The 19,911-nt window shown below is 41.2% G+C and overlaps 1 protein-coding gene and 1 pseudogene across 1 annotated transcript in view; one reads left to right on the forward strand and one right to left on the reverse strand.

Annotated features, from left to right (window-relative positions):
- Window positions 1-3,405: 3,405 nt before the first annotated feature.
- LOC129687790 (transcription elongation factor A protein 1-like) lies at window positions 3,406-4,675 on the reverse strand (annotated as a pseudogene).
- A 12,742-nt stretch (window positions 4,676-17,417) lies between these two features.
- The window catches only part of Sdc2 (syndecan 2), a 98,374-nt gene continuing 95,880 nt past the window's right edge, over window positions 17,418-19,911 (forward strand). Inside the window, exon 1 of the mRNA XM_055620012.1 lies at window positions 17,418-18,039. Within this exon, the coding sequence (XP_055475987.1) occupies window positions 17,980-18,039 (60 nt within the window). The 5' untranslated portion in view covers window positions 17,418-17,979. The remainder of the gene's footprint in view (window positions 18,040-19,911) is intronic.

Raw genomic sequence — 19,911 nt, forward strand, 5'->3', positions numbered from 1 at the left:
CCTTACACCCATCAGAATGGCCAAGATCAAAAACTCAAGGGACAACACATGCTGGAGAGGTTGTGGAGAAAGGGGAACCCTTCTCCACTGCTGGTGGGAATGTAAACTGGTACAACCACTCTGGAAATCAATCTGGCGCTTTCTCAGACAACTAGGAATAGTGCTTCCTCAAGATCCAGCCATACCACTCCTAGGCATATACCCAAAAAAGGCGCAAGTACACAAAAAGGACATTTGCTCAACCATGTTTGTAGCAGTTTTATTTCTAATGGCCAGAAGCTAGAAACAACCCAGATGCCCCTCAACTGAAGAATGGATGCAGAAACTGTGGTACATCTATACAATGGAGTATTACTCAGCAATGAAAAATAAGGAAATCATGAAATTTGCAGGTAAATGTTGGGATCTGGAAAGGATCATCCTGAGTGAGTTGTCCCAGAAGCAAAAAGACACACATGGTATATACTCACTCATATAAACATACAATATAGAATAAACCCACTAAAATCTGTACATCTAAACAAACTAAGCAAAAGAGAGGACCCTAACTAAAATGTTCAATTCCCATCCTGAAAGGCAAAGAAGATGGACATCAGAAGAAAAAGAAAATAGGAAACAACCTCGGAACCCGCTACAGAGGGCCTCTGAAAGCCAGAAGAAAACAGGAAACAACCTTGAAACCTGCCACAGAGGGCCTCTGAAAGCTTCTGCAGTATAGACTGTCAAAGCAGATGCTGAGCCTGATGGCCAACTGATGGGCAGAGTGAATGGAATTTTATGTAAGAAGTTGGAAATAGTAAAAGCTGGAGGGGACGGGAACTCCACAAGGAGAGCAACAGAACAAGATAATTTGAACACAGGGAACTTCCCAGAGACTCATACTCCAACCAAGGACTATTAGTGGAGATGACCTGGAACCCCTGCACAGGTGTAGCCCATGGCAGTTCAGTGTCCAAGTGGGTTCCATAGTAATGGGAAGAGGGACTGCCTCTGACATAATCTGATTGGCCTGCTCGTTGATCACTTCCCCCTGAGGGGGGAGCAGCCTTACCAGGCCACAGTAGAGGACAATGCAGCCACTTTTGATGAGAACTGATAGACTAAGATCAGAAAGAAGAGGAGAACCTCCCCTATCAGTGGACTTGGGGAGTGGCATGCATGCAGAATGGGGAGGGAGGGTGGGATCAGGAGGGGAGGAGGGAGGGGCTTATGGGGGAATACAAAATGAATAAAGTGTAATTAATAAAAAAAATTAAAAAAAATGGTATATTCAATGGTATATCAAACTATCTGAAAAGCAGAGTGGAGTCCAAACCTTGGACAATGGATTTTACGTAGAAGTCTGAAGAGGTGCAGAAGCACTTAAGTTGTAAGCTTTGCAACAGTAGCCTTTACTGTATGTATTAGAAAACTACATACCAAAAAACAAACAAACAAAAAAAACTATGTGAAAACCACAGCTTATTACCAGTAAAATAAGTGGGATACATTAAAACAAAAGTAAAACTTAATTGTGGAATATGTTATAAAACTACTTGATATAGCCTGCATTTCAGTTGGCTCAACATCATCATGTAAGAAAAAAGTCAGAACGAAAAAATCAGACTAAAGAATTTTTCAACTCCATATGCAAAGATCACAGTTTAATGATTTATGCAGTTTTTAGATTTAATTCTTGTTCAATAGGTTTCCAAGAGCAAGTCCAGTTTTTCAAGTCCAGGTTTTCAAGTGCTACCTTCAGGAACTCTACTAAGGTACTAACATTTTCTTCATAGCATGTCTTTCTATATTGAAAAATTCATCAGAAGTATGCCTGTGAGGAACTTTACGAAAAGCTTAAGAAATGATAATAGTTCTGCATGCTAAAATAGAACACAAAGTCAAATAAAACCAAACTCATGCCAACCAGGTCAGTTTCCAAAGTAAAATGTACTGAAAATTTGAAATATACATGGATAAGAAATGATCGGTGTGGTTAGTCACAGATGCAAGAGCTCTGAGGATACAAGGCATGAATTATTGTCAACACAGTAATTAAGAGCAAAGTCATATGCTTGTTTAAATAGTGTGCATAATTTTGATAAGCTTGTCAAGTACTACTGGAATATATATTGTGTTTAGTAACTCTAAAATTTATATTATTTCTTTTGTCCTCCTTCAGTATTTTAGTTATATACCAGTGAGAACAGCAATTTGTCTTATTCATTAACAGAAAATAACAGAATTTTTGTGTTGTAGCTTGTAAAAGTTAATATTTAATAAAATAAAACATCAACTTACTAACAAAAAACAACACATTATATAATTATTCTACAGTCTCCTAGCTGATCCGAAGTCACAGAAGGCATTTAAGAAAGAATGTTAGGTAAAAAGCAAAGACCAAACCATCTGAGGTATACTGTTTACAAATCTTACTTGCAGGGAAACAAAGTTGCCTGGCCTAATTTTAAGACTAATTACAAAATCCATTTTTCTTTCTTTTTTAATTTAATTTTATTTATATATTTATTTATTACAATTTATTCATTTTGTATCCCCACTGCAGTCCCTTCCCTTGCCTCCTTCCAGGCCCATCCTTCCTCCCTCTACTCCCCCTATGTCCTTTCCCTAGTCCATGATAGAGGAGGACCTTTTCACTTTCAAACTGACCCTAGCTTATCAGGTCTCATCAGGACTGGCTGCCTTGACTTCCCACGCAGTGTGGCATGGCAAGGCTGCACCCCACAGGAGTAGGTGATCAAAGAGCCGACCACTAAGTTCATGTCAGAGATAGCCCTTGTACTCCTTACTAGGGAACCCACTTGGAAACTGAGCAGCCAATGGGCCTCCTTTGAACAGGGTTCTAGGTCCCCTCCATGCACGGCCCTCAGTTGGAATATTGTTTTCTGTATCTTCTCCACCGCCCTCCTCACCCCTGGGCTCAAGCATTTGGCTCTGTTGCAGGCATGTAGTGGCAACTAGAAAAGATCATCCTGAGTGAGGTTACCTAAAGAAAGACACATAAAATATATACTCACTTATAAATGGATATTAGCCATATAATTTAGAATAAACACATTAAAATCTATTGTCCTAAAGAAACTAAACAAAAAGGAGGACCCTAGGGATGATGCTTAATCCTCATTCAGACAGGCAAACAGGATAGACATCTGGAGTAGGAGAAGTCAAGGAACAGGATAGGAGCCTTCCACAGAGAACCTCTGAAAGAATACCCACCAGGGCATGGAAGGAGATACTGAGACTCATGGCCAAACTTTGGGCAGAATACTGGAAGAAGAGGGAGTCAGAAAGACCAAGAGGGAACAGTGATTCCACAAAACAAAAACAAAAACAAAAAATCAGAGCCAAAAATTCATTTTTTGTTAATGGTCCAGATACCTTGCCAATTCTTCCAATTCAACAGAACTAACTTCTACCAATTTCCCATATATTACATGCAACAAATGCTGTTATTATTCATTAGCACCACGAGTTTGCACCTGTGTGTAAGTGCAGTTCTTGTTTTTACATTTGCCACACGTGAACAAATCAGTCTGGATCCCACCTGTCTTGACCATCTGATGCTCACTGATGGCTTCTTTGGTCAGGTTTTTTCTCATCTCTTTGAGCTCATCACTAGCCATTTCCTCTGCTGTCATTCTAGCAAATAAGTCAGGAGGAATATTCCCACATAGCACATTTTTCCTTAAATTTCAATTCTTTGCATCTTTAAGATTTAATACTCTTACTTCATACTGTTTTTATATTTCACATCTGTATTTCTTATTTCTTTTCTTTTTATGAATTACTATTATTATTCACACTTTAGAATGTAAAGAACACCTATTACATATGTCTTCCTAGTAAAAGAAAGTAATTAAACTTTTAGAACACTGCAGCCAGTCCTGATGAAACCTGATAGACTAGGGTCAGATGGAAAGGGAGGAGGACCACACCTATCAATAGACTTGGGGAGGAGCATGGGAGAAGAGAAAGGGAGGGCAGGATTGGGAGGAGACAAGAGAGGGGCTACAGCTGGGATACAAAGTGAATAAATTGTAATAAATAAATAAATAAATAAATAAATAAATAAATAGATAAAAAATAAATAAATTCCCACAATAATATTACACTAACATGTTAAGTTCTGAGCCTGTCAGACATGGTTTTCTTATTTCTTGATATACATCTTCCTCAATCTGGGAAGTTCTTTCTCATCAGCTTCAATGGCAATGTAGTCATCCCCCATCCAGAGAGCTGAAGCAAACATCTTAACTGCACAGAATCAGAAGAGCTTGGTGCCTGAGGAAAAGTTGAACTGTAAGTATCTCAAGCATTTGTCTCATCGTTTCTGCTGCTTACATTGCTGCTTGAACTACTTTCTTCTCTTGCTTCAGGATGCTTCAGGACTATTCTGTGATACAATTGTAGTCCTTTCTTTTTTTTTCAGGGTCTTTATCAGTTGATGGTCTACCTAATGATTTTTTCCAGGGTTTAATGAAAGATTTGGCTAAAGATGTGACTTCTTCATCTGTACTTGCTTGCAAATAGCATTGACAGACATTCCAATCCTTGAGGACTGGAATAATTCGAGAGTCATGAGAATATTCTTAAACTCTTTCAGCAAATCCAATGCACCAGATGCATTCTTTTTCTGCACCATCTTGTCCATTTTCTTGTCAATGTGAACCACCTCATCTTCCTTGGCTCCAGAAGGCCTCTGCTTGCCCAGCCACATCAGACAGGAAGCGAGAAAAACTGCACAGGCTGATGGATGATATCTTTGATATTTTCTTGGATTTGATTTGTGAGTATTTTATTGCGTATTTTTGCGTCAGTGTTCATTCACATGCTGATTTCTCTACCCAACTATGTGGTTGCAATCCAGACATTGCATTGTGATGCTTATTCTAGTTTGTGTAAATATGCCACCATTTGTTCTCTGTGTTGCCAATAAAAACAACCAGCCTATGCTGAGCAATGGAGAGAAGAGGGTGGGAGATCTGGTCCAGAGGGAAAGAAAAAGAAGGAGAGGAGAGGAGAGATCAGAAAGGAGAGGACCCGGAAACATCTGGAGAAATGAACTGGACCTAAGATATGACTAAAACACAAGTATAGTGTGGAAAATCTGAATGGGAGGAAGCTATGTGAGCTTGGGGTTTAGGATGGAGTAGTTATTGCCCAGCATTGTGCTCTAGGTTAATTAAATAAATCCCAGTCTCTGTGTGGTTATTTGAGTATACACCTGGTTTAGGAATAACAGATGCTTAACTAAAAGATAAATCAACATTAAATATTAATCAGCATCAACAGTTGGGAAAATTTTGTACTATGATTTTCTTGAAAATATTTTCTAGATCTTAGAGACTGAAATCTTCTTTTTCATCTCTTCCTTTTGTTCTTAGTTTTCGTCTTTTCATGGTATCCTTGATTTCTTGGATGTTTTATGTCAGGAACTTTTCTGTTTTTATGTTTACTTTGAGAGATGTTACCATTTCTTCAGTTGTATTTCAGTGCCTGAGATTATCTCCTCCATCTCTTATATTTTGTTGGTGATGCTTACCTCTGGTTCCTGATCTCTTTGCTAGGTTTTCCATTTCCAGTCCTTCACTTATTTGATTGTGGATTCTTGTCTGTCCATGATGACTTCTCTTTGATTGTATTCACCTGTATTTCTTTAAGAGGTTTGTTTGTTTGTTTGTTTTATCTACCTCTAATAACTGGATAAGCATAAAGATCATTTTCCTGTGTTTCAGATGCATTAGAACATCTATTGTGTGTAGGGTTGCTGGTGAAGCCATGATGTCCTAGTTTTTGTTGGTTGTGTTCATAAGCCAGCCTTTAGCCGTCTGGTTGCCCATAGCCTTGGCTGTTTGTTCCTGAAGTCTGTACTGCAGACAAGGACAGCCTGTCTCTGGAATCTCGAGTAGTCCTCAGGAAGATGAGAGAGGTCTAGAGTTTCAAGAATGGATGCTGGTGATTCAGATGCAGCTAAGGAAGTAAGGTGACAGGCGCATGTGTGCAGGCCTGAGACCATAGGAGCATGCCATGAAGGCCAGGGAGCAAGCACACACAGGTGCCTGGAAGGCTGGGGCATAAGTGCAGGTGGGGGTGCTGGCTGGGCTCAAGGGCACAGTGTGTGTGTGTGTGTGTGTGTGTGTGTGTGTGTGTGTGTGTGTGCAAGTGCCCTGAATGGCTCAGTGTGGGTGGCAGGCTGTCTCAGCTGGCAGCTGAGTCATGGCCCACAGGCCTGCCAGACTCTGTGCTCCTGCCACTCGATAACTTGGGCTGAGCCATCTTGGATCCAGGAACCTTGTGCTTCTGCTGTTTGTCTGGTCTCCTTGGGGTGACCTGCAGAACAGTGGCTTGGATGTTGGGAATGCTGTCCCAGGAATCCCAATGTTGCCCACGGGGGAATGGAAGGGATCCGTATGTCTGGCTGCTAGAGCAGAGGGTCCCTGAATCTGAGGCACATACTCGCTGGCATATACAGAAAGCACAGGGGGCCCACAGTTCATGACTCTCAGATTTGGGTGAGAGTGATGGAGACTCTGTATGCAATTGACCTCAAATATCCCAAGAATCCCAATGCTGACCACAGGGGAGTAGGAGGAAAGCGACGTCTGACCGCTAGATCTGAGGGTCTCCAGACTTTTGGCTCCCCTTGCACTCACCTTCATATGCTCTCTGAAAAGCACCCAGAATTCCAAATGTTACACAATTACAGAAACTATCTGCAGCTGGCAAAATCACACCTCTGCTAAGCATAGTCACCTGCTATGAAACAAACCTATATCCACACACCTGGCACTAAAATGAAAATATATTCCCATAATGTTTCTTCGGTTTTTTAAAGAAATGAAAATTATGAAATTCTCACTACAGGCCTGGTCTAGAATTAATAGGAGAGAAGGTGTCTAATCTTACTGCAACTTGATATGCCATTGCTGGTTGACATCTATGGGAGGCCTGCCCTTTTTCTGAAGAGAAACAGAGGAGAAGTGTGTGGAGGGGTAGGAGAGAGATAGGGAGGAGAAGAGGAAGGGGAAACAAATAGAACAAACCCATAAAAAGATTCTCTGAAGGACTGGCCATCAGGAATCTGCAAATAACCTGAGCAATGAGCTGACCGTTTATACTCAGCATGCTTCTCTCTGGGAGGAGAGAAACGCTTTTTCTGGCTAGGGTGTGGGACAGGAAGAGGCAACTTTCAGATTTCCTGGTGGGTACATGAACATTTCTTGTTGTTGTAAAATGGTGAAGAAACATCTCGTGAACGTGAAAATATTCCTACTATCCCACCAAACAATTCAACTCTACTTTTTCTATCTGGTCCACAGATAGAAAATCACCAGTACTTAAGAAATGTGAAAGATATTCCTGTAACATCGCTGTACTGGTGGTGGTGGGAGCATGCTAGAAGAAAGGGTGGATTAAACAGGAAACAACTATACTAAGAAACCATGAGGAACATGAAAGAAGTTTTATCAAGGGACTTGGTGTTCAACAAGATGAAAAAAGCAAGAAAGCGTGTTCACTTGGAATCCTATTGTGTATGTTTGAGTGTGTGTGTGTGTGTGTGTGTGTGAGAGAGAGAGAGAGAGAGAGAGAGAGAGAGAGAGAGAGAGAAAGAGAGAGAGAGAGAGCTGTGAATGTGAATGTGTCTCCATACAGGATTAGATGAGCAGAGGGGTAAAGGCATAATGATTCATACTTGGCTACTTACACGGTTCATGGTTTACCAGGCACTGGTGTGTGCCTTTAGGGAACTGGGCTTGCAGGAGCTGTCTTCATTATAAATAACTGCCCAGGCTTTGTGGAAAAGAACAAAAAGGAGAGATTTAGTTTCTGACTGTGAAAGAGTGCATGTCTTTCCTTCCCTAAAGCATTTTTATTTCTTCTGCTCATACTCCTTCTTCTTTTCCTTTTCCTTTTCTTTGCAGTGTTGAGGGATGAACGTAGGACCTGGTACATGCTAAGCAAGCGCTGTACCAGAGTTGCTATACTCACTCCGAATCTTATTTTTGCTTTTTGTTTCAAGACAGTGTCACGCTAAGTAGCCCAGGCTGACCTCGCACTTTGGTTTTCCTGCTTTAAAAAAAACTTTCAAATAGCTTCGATTATAGACCTGTGTCATCATTACCATGTAATGTGAAGGCCATGATATTTTTAATCAACTTTATTTTTATACCACAATTTCAGGGCTTGCTGCTTTGGAATTTCAAACTATTTCTCTAAGGATTTATTTTATTTTCAGCTTGTCATAGTACTTTCATTAAATGATATGATGGAGTGTAGTTCTGTTTCATATTTGCTCCTAATTCAGTTGTCTATATTTTTAGATAAACAGAACAGCTTCCTAAGAGCAAATTTTACAATGACTCAAATATTCTACTGAAAGTTTTACTTAGTGGGTGATTATTAATTGTTTGAAAGTCTTTTTAATCCAGGGGTATCATTGAAGGCTTTTTGGAGGTGTGTGATTCACAGTAGGAGTTCAGATATTTGCTAATGGGGATTCTTCTAAACCAATGTTTGTGAGGCACTGAGGAAATGATTGCAAAGAGAAATTAGATGATAGGATCTTCAAGGTAGAAAAAATAGTAAGTATATTCATTTATGACAATAGATATACATTGCAATAACACACTACTGGCATTTACAGTAACTTGTCAAGTAACTTGCTATGTACTTTGTATTATTAGCTCATATACTCCTTACATTAACTCAAACATAGCTAATCTACAGATGAAGAGATGGAGGCCTACCTAAATTTAATGAGCTGCTCAGATATCAAGGCTTTATGAATGAAGAAGTAGAAATGGGATCTGGGAAGTGACTCAGTGGTAAAAGTGCAAGTGTGAGGGCCTGCATTTGGATTCCTAGAACCTATGTAAAAAGTTAGACATGGCCACACATATCTGCAATCAAAGATCTAGGGGATGGAGATGAAAGATAGCTCGGGGGCTAGCGACCAGCCCAGCAGAGAAACCATTATCTCTTGGAGTATCAAATGATAGAGGAGGACACTTGATCCTGGAGAGAGTTGGAACATGCAGGAACTCATGCATGCTTGCATAGACACACACAATAATAATAATAATAATAATAATAATAATAATAATAATAGTAATAATAATAGTAATAATAAATAATTCTAAAAAGCTGTGGAAATGATTTTCAAACCTCTACTGCTTAAGTTAATAGCTTAACCTCTGAAAAGAATAGCCAGTCATTTCAAGCAATAAACAAACTGCTCTGTCTAGCTCCTTGACATATTGTCTCACCCAAAAATTCTTCAGGAATGGTTATTGAATCTGTCAGTCATTTCATTAGTTAAGTAGCAGTTTCACATGTGAACAGTTTGAAACTTTATATCTTAGATCTCTTAGAGAAAAATTCAATGAAGTAATGTCCAAGATCAGTTTGTATGTGTTTATTCATAGTATTAACACTATTTCTTTTTTAATTTTAATTTTATTAATTACAGTTTATTCACTTTGTATTCCAGCTGTAGCCCCGTCCTTGATCCCCTCCCAATCCTGCCCTCCCTCCCTCCCTCCCTTCCTCTTCTTCTCCTATGCCCTTCCTCCAGTCCAATGATAGGGTATATCCTCCTCCCCTTCCATCTGACCTTAGTCTATCAGGTCTCATCACGAATGGCTTCTTTGTCTTCCTCTGTGGACTGGTAAGGCTGCTCCCCCCTCAGGTAGGGGTGATCCAAGAACCAGCCCATGAGTTCATGTCAGAGACGATCTTTATTCCTATTATTGAGGAACCCTCTTGGACACTGAGCTGCCATGGGCTACATCTGTGCAGGGGTTCTAGAATATCTACATGCATGCTCCTTGTTGGGAGTTTCAATCTCAGTGAAGACCCCAGATTTTTTGGTTCTGTTGCTCTCCTTTTGGAACTCCAGTTCCATCCAGGTCTTTCTATCTTCCCCTTCTTTTATAAGATTCCCTGCACTCTGCAAAAGGGTTGGCTATGAATCTCAGCATATGTTTTGATACCCTGCTGGGTAGAATCTTTCAGAGGCCCTCTGTGATAGGCTCCTGTCCTGTTCCCTGTTTTCTGACTCTCATTATGTCCACCTCGTTTGCCTTTCTGAATGAAGATTGAGCATCTTACCAGGGTCCTTCTTCTTGATTAGCTTCCTTAGGTGGTATTAACACGATTTCATCTGAAGAATTTCTACATATTATTTATTTTCTTTATTTTGATTTCTATTTCTTTCTTTTGAACATCTGAGATAATTAATTCTATAGGAAAACATTTTTCCTAAGGTAATCCAATAATTATTACCTCTTTAGCTTTAAAATATTTCCCCCTCATATAAATAACTTTTTGCTGATGTGAATTGATGTTAACCTATTAAGTTTAACAGGAATCTGTCCTTACAAAGCCTGCTCTGGAGCATTATATGCATCATTGATTACAAAATGGCAAGAATTTCTTGCTAGCCTAGAATGAAGATAAAGTAGGGATAGTTCTGCCTCATTTTAATCTCTTCTTTGATAATATTTGTTGATGTCAGAAAAAACACTCTTCTTTTTTTCACATTCATTCTTCTATCATACAATACGTCCTAGAAGCAGTTTCCCCTCCTTCCCCTCCTCCCAGTCCCTTTCCAAACACCCACTTTCCCCCAGATCAACTCCTTCTCTGAAGAAACACTCTTCTAATAGCTTTTAATAAAGAAAGAGGAGTTTGCCTTAAGGAATCCAAGTTATCTTGAAGATTCTAATGGACGAATTGGATCTTGGTGGATAAAAAAAATATGTAGTGTGTATGAATAATGGGATTCTATTTAGCCTTAAGAGGAGGGAAATCTCATTATTTGTGATAATATACTTGAACCTAGAGGGCTTTCTGTTAAGTGAAAAAGAGGCACAGAAAGCCACATGCCGCATGACCTCACTGACGTGTGGGATCTATGAAAGTTCAGTTCTCAGAGGCAGAGCGTGCAGCAGTGGGTACCAGCATGAATGTCAGCCAAATGATTCCAATGTCCACTTAGACAAGGGAAATAAACTCAAGAGCTCTTCTGTAACCAGTGTGGCCACAATTATTGAGAATTTATTGAATTTTTGAACGTAGCTAGGAGAATAAAATTTAAGTTTGTCTCATCATAAACAAAAGATATCTATTCAGCTTGATTTCATCATTCTACAATGTGTGCACATTGCAAAACAATGTACAACACAGCTTTACGTATTCTTTTATCTTTTTGGTTGCTTTCTTCTAACTTTTTGTTTTCTTCTGAGCTAGAGTTTCAGTTTGTAGCCAAGGCTGACCTTGAATTTGAAATTCTCTTGCATTAGACTAATCAGTTCTGAGATTATACGTGTATGTTACCATACCCACAAACTTTTACTTTAAAATGTATTTTTTCATTTTCTTATTAATTTTTATTTTTTATATTAATTACAGTTTATTCCCTTTGTATGCCAGCTCTAACCCTATCCATCATTCCCTCCCAATTCCACCCTCTCTCCCTAAAATGTAATTTTTTAATGGTTTAAGAAAACTTGCTGGAGCTAGGTAAAATGGTACACGCCCATAATCCCAGCACTCTGGGAGGCAGATTTCTGTGAGTTCCAGGCCAGCCTGGCCTACAAAGTGAGTCCAGTACAACCAAGGTTATACAGAGAAACTCTGGGAAAAAAATAAAGAAGAAGAAAGAAAAGAATAGGCTAGAATAAAAAAGAAAGAAAAGAAAACTCAACTCACTGTAGTGAGAATTTTGGTTTCTTAAAAAAACCCCAATATTCCCACCAGCAATGGAGGTGGGTTCCCCTTTCTCCATAACCTCTCCAGCATGTGTTTTTACTTGAGCTTTTGATCTTAGCCATTCTGATGGCTTTAAGGTGAAATCTCAGGGTCATTTTGATTTGCATCTCTCTGATGGCTAAGGATGTTGAACATTTCTTTAATTGTTTCTCTGCCATTCTATATTCCTCCACAGAGAATTCTCTGTTTGGCTCCATACCCCAGTTTTGAAAGACTCTACCTAACAGTGTATCAAAGTGGATGCTGAAACTCATAACCAAACCTTGGGCAGAGTGCAGGGAATCCATATGAAAGAAGAAGGAGTTAGTAATATCTGGAGGTCCTTGTGGAGAAGCTCCACAAGGACCAAATATATCTGGAAACAGGGGTCTTTTCTGAGACTTTTTCTCCAACCAAGTACCATGCATGGATATAACCTAGAAACCCTGCCCGGATGTAGCCCATGGCAGCTCAGTATCCAAATAGGTTCCCTAGCTATGGGAACAGGGACTGTCTCTGACATGAACTCAGTGGCTGGCTCATTGACCCCCCCACCCCCGAGGGAGGAGTAGCCTTGCTAGGCCACAAAGGAGGACATTTTTGCCAGTCCTGAAGAGACCTGATAAACCAGGGTCAGATGGAAGGGGAGGAGGACCTCCCCCATTAGTGGACTTAGAGAGGGGCAGGGAGATGAGGGAGGGAGGGGTTGGGAGGAAACATGGGAGGGGGCTATAGCTGGGATACAAAGTGAATAAACTGTAACTTATTTAAAAAAATAAAAATTTAATTAAAAAAAACCCAAATATGCCATATGAATATGTTTTTGTTTTAATCCCAGGTGTGGAATATGGGCCTCCTTCAAATTGTTCACAGCAGCTAACTAATGTGTCTCCCATTCTGGCAGGGGTGTGGTTTGTGCCAGCTGCAGTTTAATTCTAGGAACTCTTGAGAGGGTATAAATGGGAGAGACCAGAGAGGGCCCTTGGTGGCGTCTGCTCCCCCTGTTGCTGCTCCCCACCTCTGCTAGTTTGCTTGCTGCTTCATTTGCTATTGCTGGTTTGCTGGATATCCTGGTGACAAAGATTGGACTTGTCAGGAGGAACTCTGCCCTATTCAGCAGGAAGCAGTCTATAGGAGTCCATGCTCCCTTCCCTCCTCATGTTCTTTCTATCCAATCTAGTGTTGGGGGATTAGAAGGGATTAGAGCGGATAAGGGTTGGAAGGGAGCTAGAGGTGTAAGAACCCAATAAAGCAAATAAAAAAGCAAATACTTCAACAACTCACTATCTGAAAAGGACCTAGCAAGATGGTTATACACTTTTGCTGATTGCCTTTTAAGAATTGTACTGATATGCTAGGGAAGCAGACTCAAGTGTTTTATTTTCTATTTTATTCAAGGGATAATTTATGTATTTTACAGTTTCTTGTCTGTTTCATAGTTGTCTGTTTCATAGTAATGAAAACATGAGTTTTGTTCAACATCAGCACCATGCCAATTATGTAAAACTGAAACCAGCCAACTTCTCTGGTGAGGGGTTGATGGAGGCCAATGAACAGTGAAAAATTTGATGCTAAAAATAGATTTTATTTGGATTGCTTGCAGATTTTTGTCACAGCCTCAGCTCACCCGCCATTGTTAGCAATGAGTGATTAATAGTTGGCTGACAGGGTTTTCTTTTATCAATTTTCAGTTTCTACCTCTTTTCAGGCTGATTCCTTCAAATCTAGCCTAGACCCATGCTAACATTTCATGGAGAGACCAGGAGAACAGCCAAGAACTTTGAAGTGACATCTGTTTGGTTTTGCAACTTCAGATTCTTGACAGCTCACCTTCGGATGAAGCACCTGTTTGTCTAAGGTTATAACTGACACTAGAAACACTAGTGATAAAGTCCGATGTGCCAGCTTAGGTAAAACACTGTGTCGTTAGTGGCATTTACTACTATTTTTAAAATTTTATCTGGTTCTTGGGGCTATGGAGATGGCTTAAGAGTTAAGAGCATTTACTGCTCTTGCAGAAGACCCCAGTTCAGTTCCTGGAATCCATTTGGTGACTCCTAATCTTTAGTGATTCCAGTTTCAGTGTTTCTGATGACCTCTTTTGGCCTGCTTAGGCAGTATAGGCACATGTCAGACATATATACATGCTGCATGCAAACAAAATATGCAAATTAAAATATTAAAATTAAAATAAGCAAATTAAAAGTTAGTCTAGTTCTTGTTAAGTTTTTCATTTCTTCACCTAGTCTCTACATTTGGCTTGTTTTACATGCTTTCTGATACTTAATTTTAAGCACATTTATTCATGTGTACACGTGTGGTAGTCATAGATCAACTTTTGGAAGTTGATTCTCTTTTTCCATTATGTGGGTTACAAGGATAGAACTCAGTCAGTTAGGACTGATAGCTACTACCTAAACTTGATGACCTATAGCACTGGCCCTCATTTTAAATGTTTTCTCCTGAGATGACACCATTAAAGCTGCTTGGAAGACATCAGTTAAGATTTTCTTCCTAGACACCTCAAAGTTCAGCCTATGAGCTGGGGGACCTCAGAACATATAGAAAATGATGGTTGGTCTAGTCACAGCTATCTTTTCTGTATCAGATGTACTTCATAAAACTCAAGTGAATTTTAGTGTCCATCAATTTGTATAAAAAATTCACTTAGCAAGTGTAAAAATATGCCTTCATAATTTCCATATTTAGAGACATTTCTGCTGAGCAGCAGTGGCCATTGACTGCCCCTTCCCCAAACTCTGTGGCATAGGTGATGTCGACAGCAGCTTGTATGGAGCCAGCTCTTATACTCTTACCTTATTTTTCCAGTCTTACTTGTTGATGTCTTTGGACACAAGATCATGAATAATTATTTTTATGTACTTTATAGCTACTATCAAAATGATACCAATTCCCTTATGAGATAAAGGCACAATCTTGTGTTATTTTCTTCAAATTATAAGTCACTGAGAGCCCAATAAATGCCAAGAGCTTTGGAGCTTGTCTTGAGGAACGCTGACAGATACATTCCTTCTTTAGATATATCTGCTTAATAATTTTTATCACTTCCTGTCCAATACAAATTAGAGCTTCTTATTAGATAGATGCTTGATAAACAATAAACTGTAAAAACCAATAAATGAATGCATAATTCAGTTTTATTCAATGTAGAGATTACCTTTATAGTTTTTCTTCAAAACTCTCTATGTCTGTTATTCTTTAGATTCCTTATCCAGTTTCTCATCAAATTGTAGCCCCATCATAGCTTCTGAATGTTAATTGTTGGGGACACTGGAGGCATGGATACTTGACCTAGTCTCAACTGTGAAAAGTAGATGAAGTCCTTTGTGGGGAGAAAGGTGATAACTTTTCAATTTAAATGATTCATTTTCTTTTTATGTGTCTGGATCTGTGGTAAGTGCATGTGGGTGCAGATGCCTGTAGTGGCCAGAGGCTTCAGAGTCCCCTAGAACTGGAGTTAACATGCAGTTCTGAGCCACCCGATGTGAGTGCTGGAAACAGCATCTCTGCAAGAGTGATATATGTCCCTAACTTCTGAGCTGTTGTGATAAAAACAAACAAAACAACAACAAAAACAAAACCTTTTCCTGAGGAGACATAACATATACATCTACTCACCCCATATAGGGAACCCATGATAGATCAAAATACGAATAGTACTAAAGTCCAATTTTGTAAACCAATGTGTTTTACTTACAGGAATATACATTTGAAGGGTTACTTACAGGAACAGAAATTACTCAAAGACATCACCAGAGTCCACCACATCATGGATGACAGCTCACACAGTTGGGAACCTGAGACACACTACACATCTGCAGGCAGCTAAACAGGTTTGCTCTGTGTGTGTGTGTGTGTTTGTATCCCTCTCTCTCTCTCTCTCTTTCTCCCTCCTTCCCCTGATGGAGACTCTCAGTTTTTCCTGCTTATTCTACTAGGGAGGGACCTAATGAATCTAATCAGTTTTAGGGATTTCCTGAAGCTGCTTTCAGTAGTTTATCTTCTTAGCCTTTACCTTTTTTACCTGCTTAAGAAGCTTCCTGCAGGATGATGGAATGTTTCAATACAAGTGTAAGCTTTCATACAACACTATCTTTTAAGACCTTTGACTTACAGCTTTTTGAACACAGTGTTAATTTTCCTGTGAAACTTCCCACCTCTCACAGTGTTCTTCAACCACCAAGTGTCGACCTTACAAGTATATCCATAGTTGAATCTCTTAGAAGCTACACTCACTCTTCTATTTCCCACTTTCTCCTCTTTGCTGGCAGTGTTATAGGCTGCTCATAAGCACCAGGAAGTTGGTAGTTATCTGAGCCAGAGTTGATCTCTTAACTTAGGGTTATGATTCTCTTGCTAAGTTTTCCTTTGATATTATAACAGTGAGTTATCACTAAAACATTGTAATAGTCACTTAAGATGTGACCGCAGTTTAGTCTTAGTTCTAAAATGACTATAGGCTCATGTTTGTATTTTCATGTGTGTCCTAAAGGGGCCTGGCTTTTATATGGTATGACATGAGCTTTGGAATAGTATTTACCTACAACATAGTTATTGGGTATTTTAAAATATATCCCAAATGATAATAAAGTAGTTACCAAGACTAAAAAATCCTGGCCTTTATAAATGGGCACTATAGAAAAAAAATGGATCCATAATTCATTCAGTTCCTAAATCAAAGAGGAAACCAGCGGTAGATATTAGAAGGGTCTGTGCCTGCCTAGTTCTGTAACATCACACAGCATTGAACTGTATGTCACAGCCTGATACTTCAGATCAGTCCCTCCATGCAGGAAATTCTATCTATCTATCTATCTATCTATCTATCTATCTATCTATCTATCTATCTATCCATCCATCTGCCTACCTACCTATTAATGCTTTTCTTAAAGCCAGAAAGGACTTTATCCTTCTCTGAACTTCTCTTTCATCAGTTATCTGCTATTACCTAGAATCATTATCTAATTTTTCACCCCTATTTGTTGCTTCCAAAAGTAAACACCACGATGTGGAAATTGAGCTTCGATGATGCCTGGTGGGTGGAGTAGGCTCAAACTACAAGTGGAAGAAAAGGTTTTTAAAATCTTTAATGACATTGCACTTTGGAGCTGCTGTGTTTTGCGTTTCGATCCTCTTTCCTCTGCTTTTTTTTGGTGGTGGGGGGCTACGGATAATCTTAACATGAACTTGTTACAATCATTTAATTCTTTTTTGAATTGTGATCTTCATGATCTGCTGACCTATGGGAACTATAATTGCTTGAAGGGAATCTATAAACTTTCTCATTTTTCCAACTCTCACCGTTATTTCTAGTGATCCAATCCTCACAAGTCCCAGTGTGCCCCATCTTTCTTTAGAAAATTAAAGCTAAGAAAATGAGAAAGAAGGGAAAAGGGGAGCTGATAGGTGGTGGAGAGAGGAGAGGGTATTGAGAAGGGGAAGGGGGTGGCGAGAAAATGAAAGAGCACTAAGGTTTGCAGAGGCACGTTCCTGGGACAGCCACAGCGTGGAGCAGCGGGCTCCCACTGGCTCTGGGAACTGCCAGTCGCAGCGTAATCCTGTAAAATTTTCTCCCGGGTTTATCGTGGAGTCATTGCAGCCTCCTTTCCCCCAGTCGCCCAGAGGAACTTGGAGCTGCAGGCTAGGAAGGGAGGGAAGGTGGGGGCGGAGAGGACGGAGGTGGAGAGGACGCAGAGTGGGTGTGGGGGTGAGATCGAGTGGAAGACCGGGAGGCGGCGGCCCACAGAAGGAGGAGCGAAGCGGCCAAGCCACCAGCACGGCAGCGGAGCGCTGTACTCCAGATATTCCCGGAGCTCCGGCCGCGCTGATTGCGCGTCCCCGCTGCTCTGCAGCCCAAACTTTAACAGCAGCTTCGTTTCAATCCATCCGCTGCTTGCTTCAGATCAGACTGCACCGAGAGCCAGGCACCACGTTCGCGGGGTGAAAGCACAACAACGAGCAGGATCAGACAAGGAAAGCAGGCTCCAGAGCAGCAACTCCGGGTTGGGAGTGCAGAAGCCAACAAGTGAGAAGGTGCCGCGTTCGCGGGGCGCAGCGCAAAAGCCGAGGCAGGCACCAGAGGAGGCAGCTAGAGCCCGGAAACGGAGCCCCAGCTGCGCTCCGGGCGGTGGGTGGCTCAGCTCCGATCTCTCCAGGCCGTGTGCTGGGCTTCGTTTCATCCGGGTTGCGGGTCACGTCCCCGGGAATATGCAGCGCGCGTGGATACTCCTTACCTTGGGCTTGATGGCCTGCGTGTCGGCGGAGACGGTGAGTGGGCCGAGCCGGCTAAGAGCACTGTTATGGGTGCCCAGGCTAAGAGAGGAGCCAGCAGGTACTTGGGGAGCGCCACCTGGGGGATCTGCCACCCCTGGACGTGGAGCTGCCTAGGATCTACTGGGACAAATGAGCTTGCTTTTCTACCCCTTCCGTTTCTCTCTTATAGAATTGATTTACCCTATGTCTTCGGGGTGGGGGCACAATAATTGCTGTTTGGTGACCTCAAAGGCCCCTAAAGTCACTCCCAACTTTTTGTCCTCGGGGGGCTTTTGTGGTGTGGGCCAGGAAGGACAGAGGGCTAAGAGTTGCAGGTTGCTATAGCACCTTTAAGGGCAAGGAAAGGATCTCATAAGCTCTTCCTGCTGGACAAGCCCCAGGGATGAATTGGAAACTTTGGGTTGGATCTGTTCCTCTAGACATCATCCCCCTCTCCAGGCTTTTCGGCTCAACTGAATTCAAGTTTAGGGAGACAGGGCCCATGTTGAAGAAACCCGAGAGTATCACGAGAGGAAAGTTTCTAAAAGTTCATTTGTTTGATGCCCCCTGTTGCTGTGGCAAGGCACCCACAGTACCTGGAGATGCAGTAGGTGGTTTAGTTGGAGGCTCCCGGCCTCCTGGCGCTTTCGGGAACAGGCCCTGGGCATCTTCCAGGAACCCTCCTGGTGTCCTGGTGGAGCGAGGCGGAGTCTGGGTGGGGGTCCAGGAGACAGAGGAAATCTTAATCCCAGTGGCACTGGAGTATCAGAAGATGGAGAGGTGAGGGGGGTGCTTGTGACATTGCTACGGACCCTCAGATCCTCTTGCTTCTAGGGTAGGAAGACTTCTTTTCTGCCACCCACATGATTGAGTCTCCTATGCCTATGAAACTAGGAAACCAGGACCAGCATCCTCCCCTCTCAGAAGCTGTGGGAACTTGATTTCTCCTCAGGGTTATGTTTCTGGGATTGAAGTTTGTTTCTCCTTGTAGCCCAATGAATGCCCTCTAATGGTAACTACCTCCCAGGCTCACAGTGGTATGGTGGGGCCCTACCTGGACCTCTGCTGCTGTCTTTTGGCAGGTGGAAGGCCAAGCACCTTCTGTTGGCATGCATCCCGAGGCTGCCTTCTCAATTAGGGAGTGCTGCTCTTTCCTTTCCTCTTGTTCCATATGCCACCCTTTTGGCATCTAGAAACTTGTCCAATTCAAACTAATAGAAAGGTTCCTTCGAAGATGCTAGATCTTTAGTTGGGGTGGGAGTCTCTCCCTTTTTGACGATTTTAGGCTATTGGGAAACTGGCATTCAGCAGAAGCTGGACATTTGTGATCTGGGAAGCTGGGGAACGTAGAATTGTAAACTGCATAGAACAGGTGAATGTTTGAGCAATTGGGTTGTAAAAATACAACTCTGAGACATACTGGCATTTCTCACTGGCAAATGATGTTTAATCCATAGTAATTACTCTCTTCCAACTAGTTCTGAACTTTGGCTTGTTGTAAACCAAAAGGGAGCTATTCTGTGTTTATTTCAGAAAAACACATTGCATTGCTCATCTGTTGCAAAACAGGACAAAGGAACAGTTTAATTAAATAATTTTCTAAAAAGGATATCCATAAAGCTGTGCAAAGTTGGGGGAACTTTTTTTTTTTTTTCCAGAACTTGGTTCAGCAATTTCCTAGGAAGAAAAGACCTGTATGGGTTTGATAAGTCTTTAAAAAATGGTGGGTTTGTTGTTGCTTGTTTTTTGCTGAAATATGCTTGTCTCCTCTCCCTGCCAGATTTTCCCTGAAATCTCTGATCTTTGGGGCTCTACTATTTCTCAGTTCAAGCCAGAATTGAATGTTTTTTCAGATGAAGCAGCTTTTTTGGGAAGGTTCTGTTTTGA

Source organism: Psammomys obesus, unplaced genomic scaffold (assembly GCF_907164565.1).
Source record: "Psammomys obesus unplaced genomic scaffold, mPsaObe1.curated_primary_1811, whole genome shotgun sequence".
NCBI classification, from domain to species: Eukaryota; Metazoa; Chordata; class Mammalia; order Rodentia; family Muridae; genus Psammomys; species Psammomys obesus.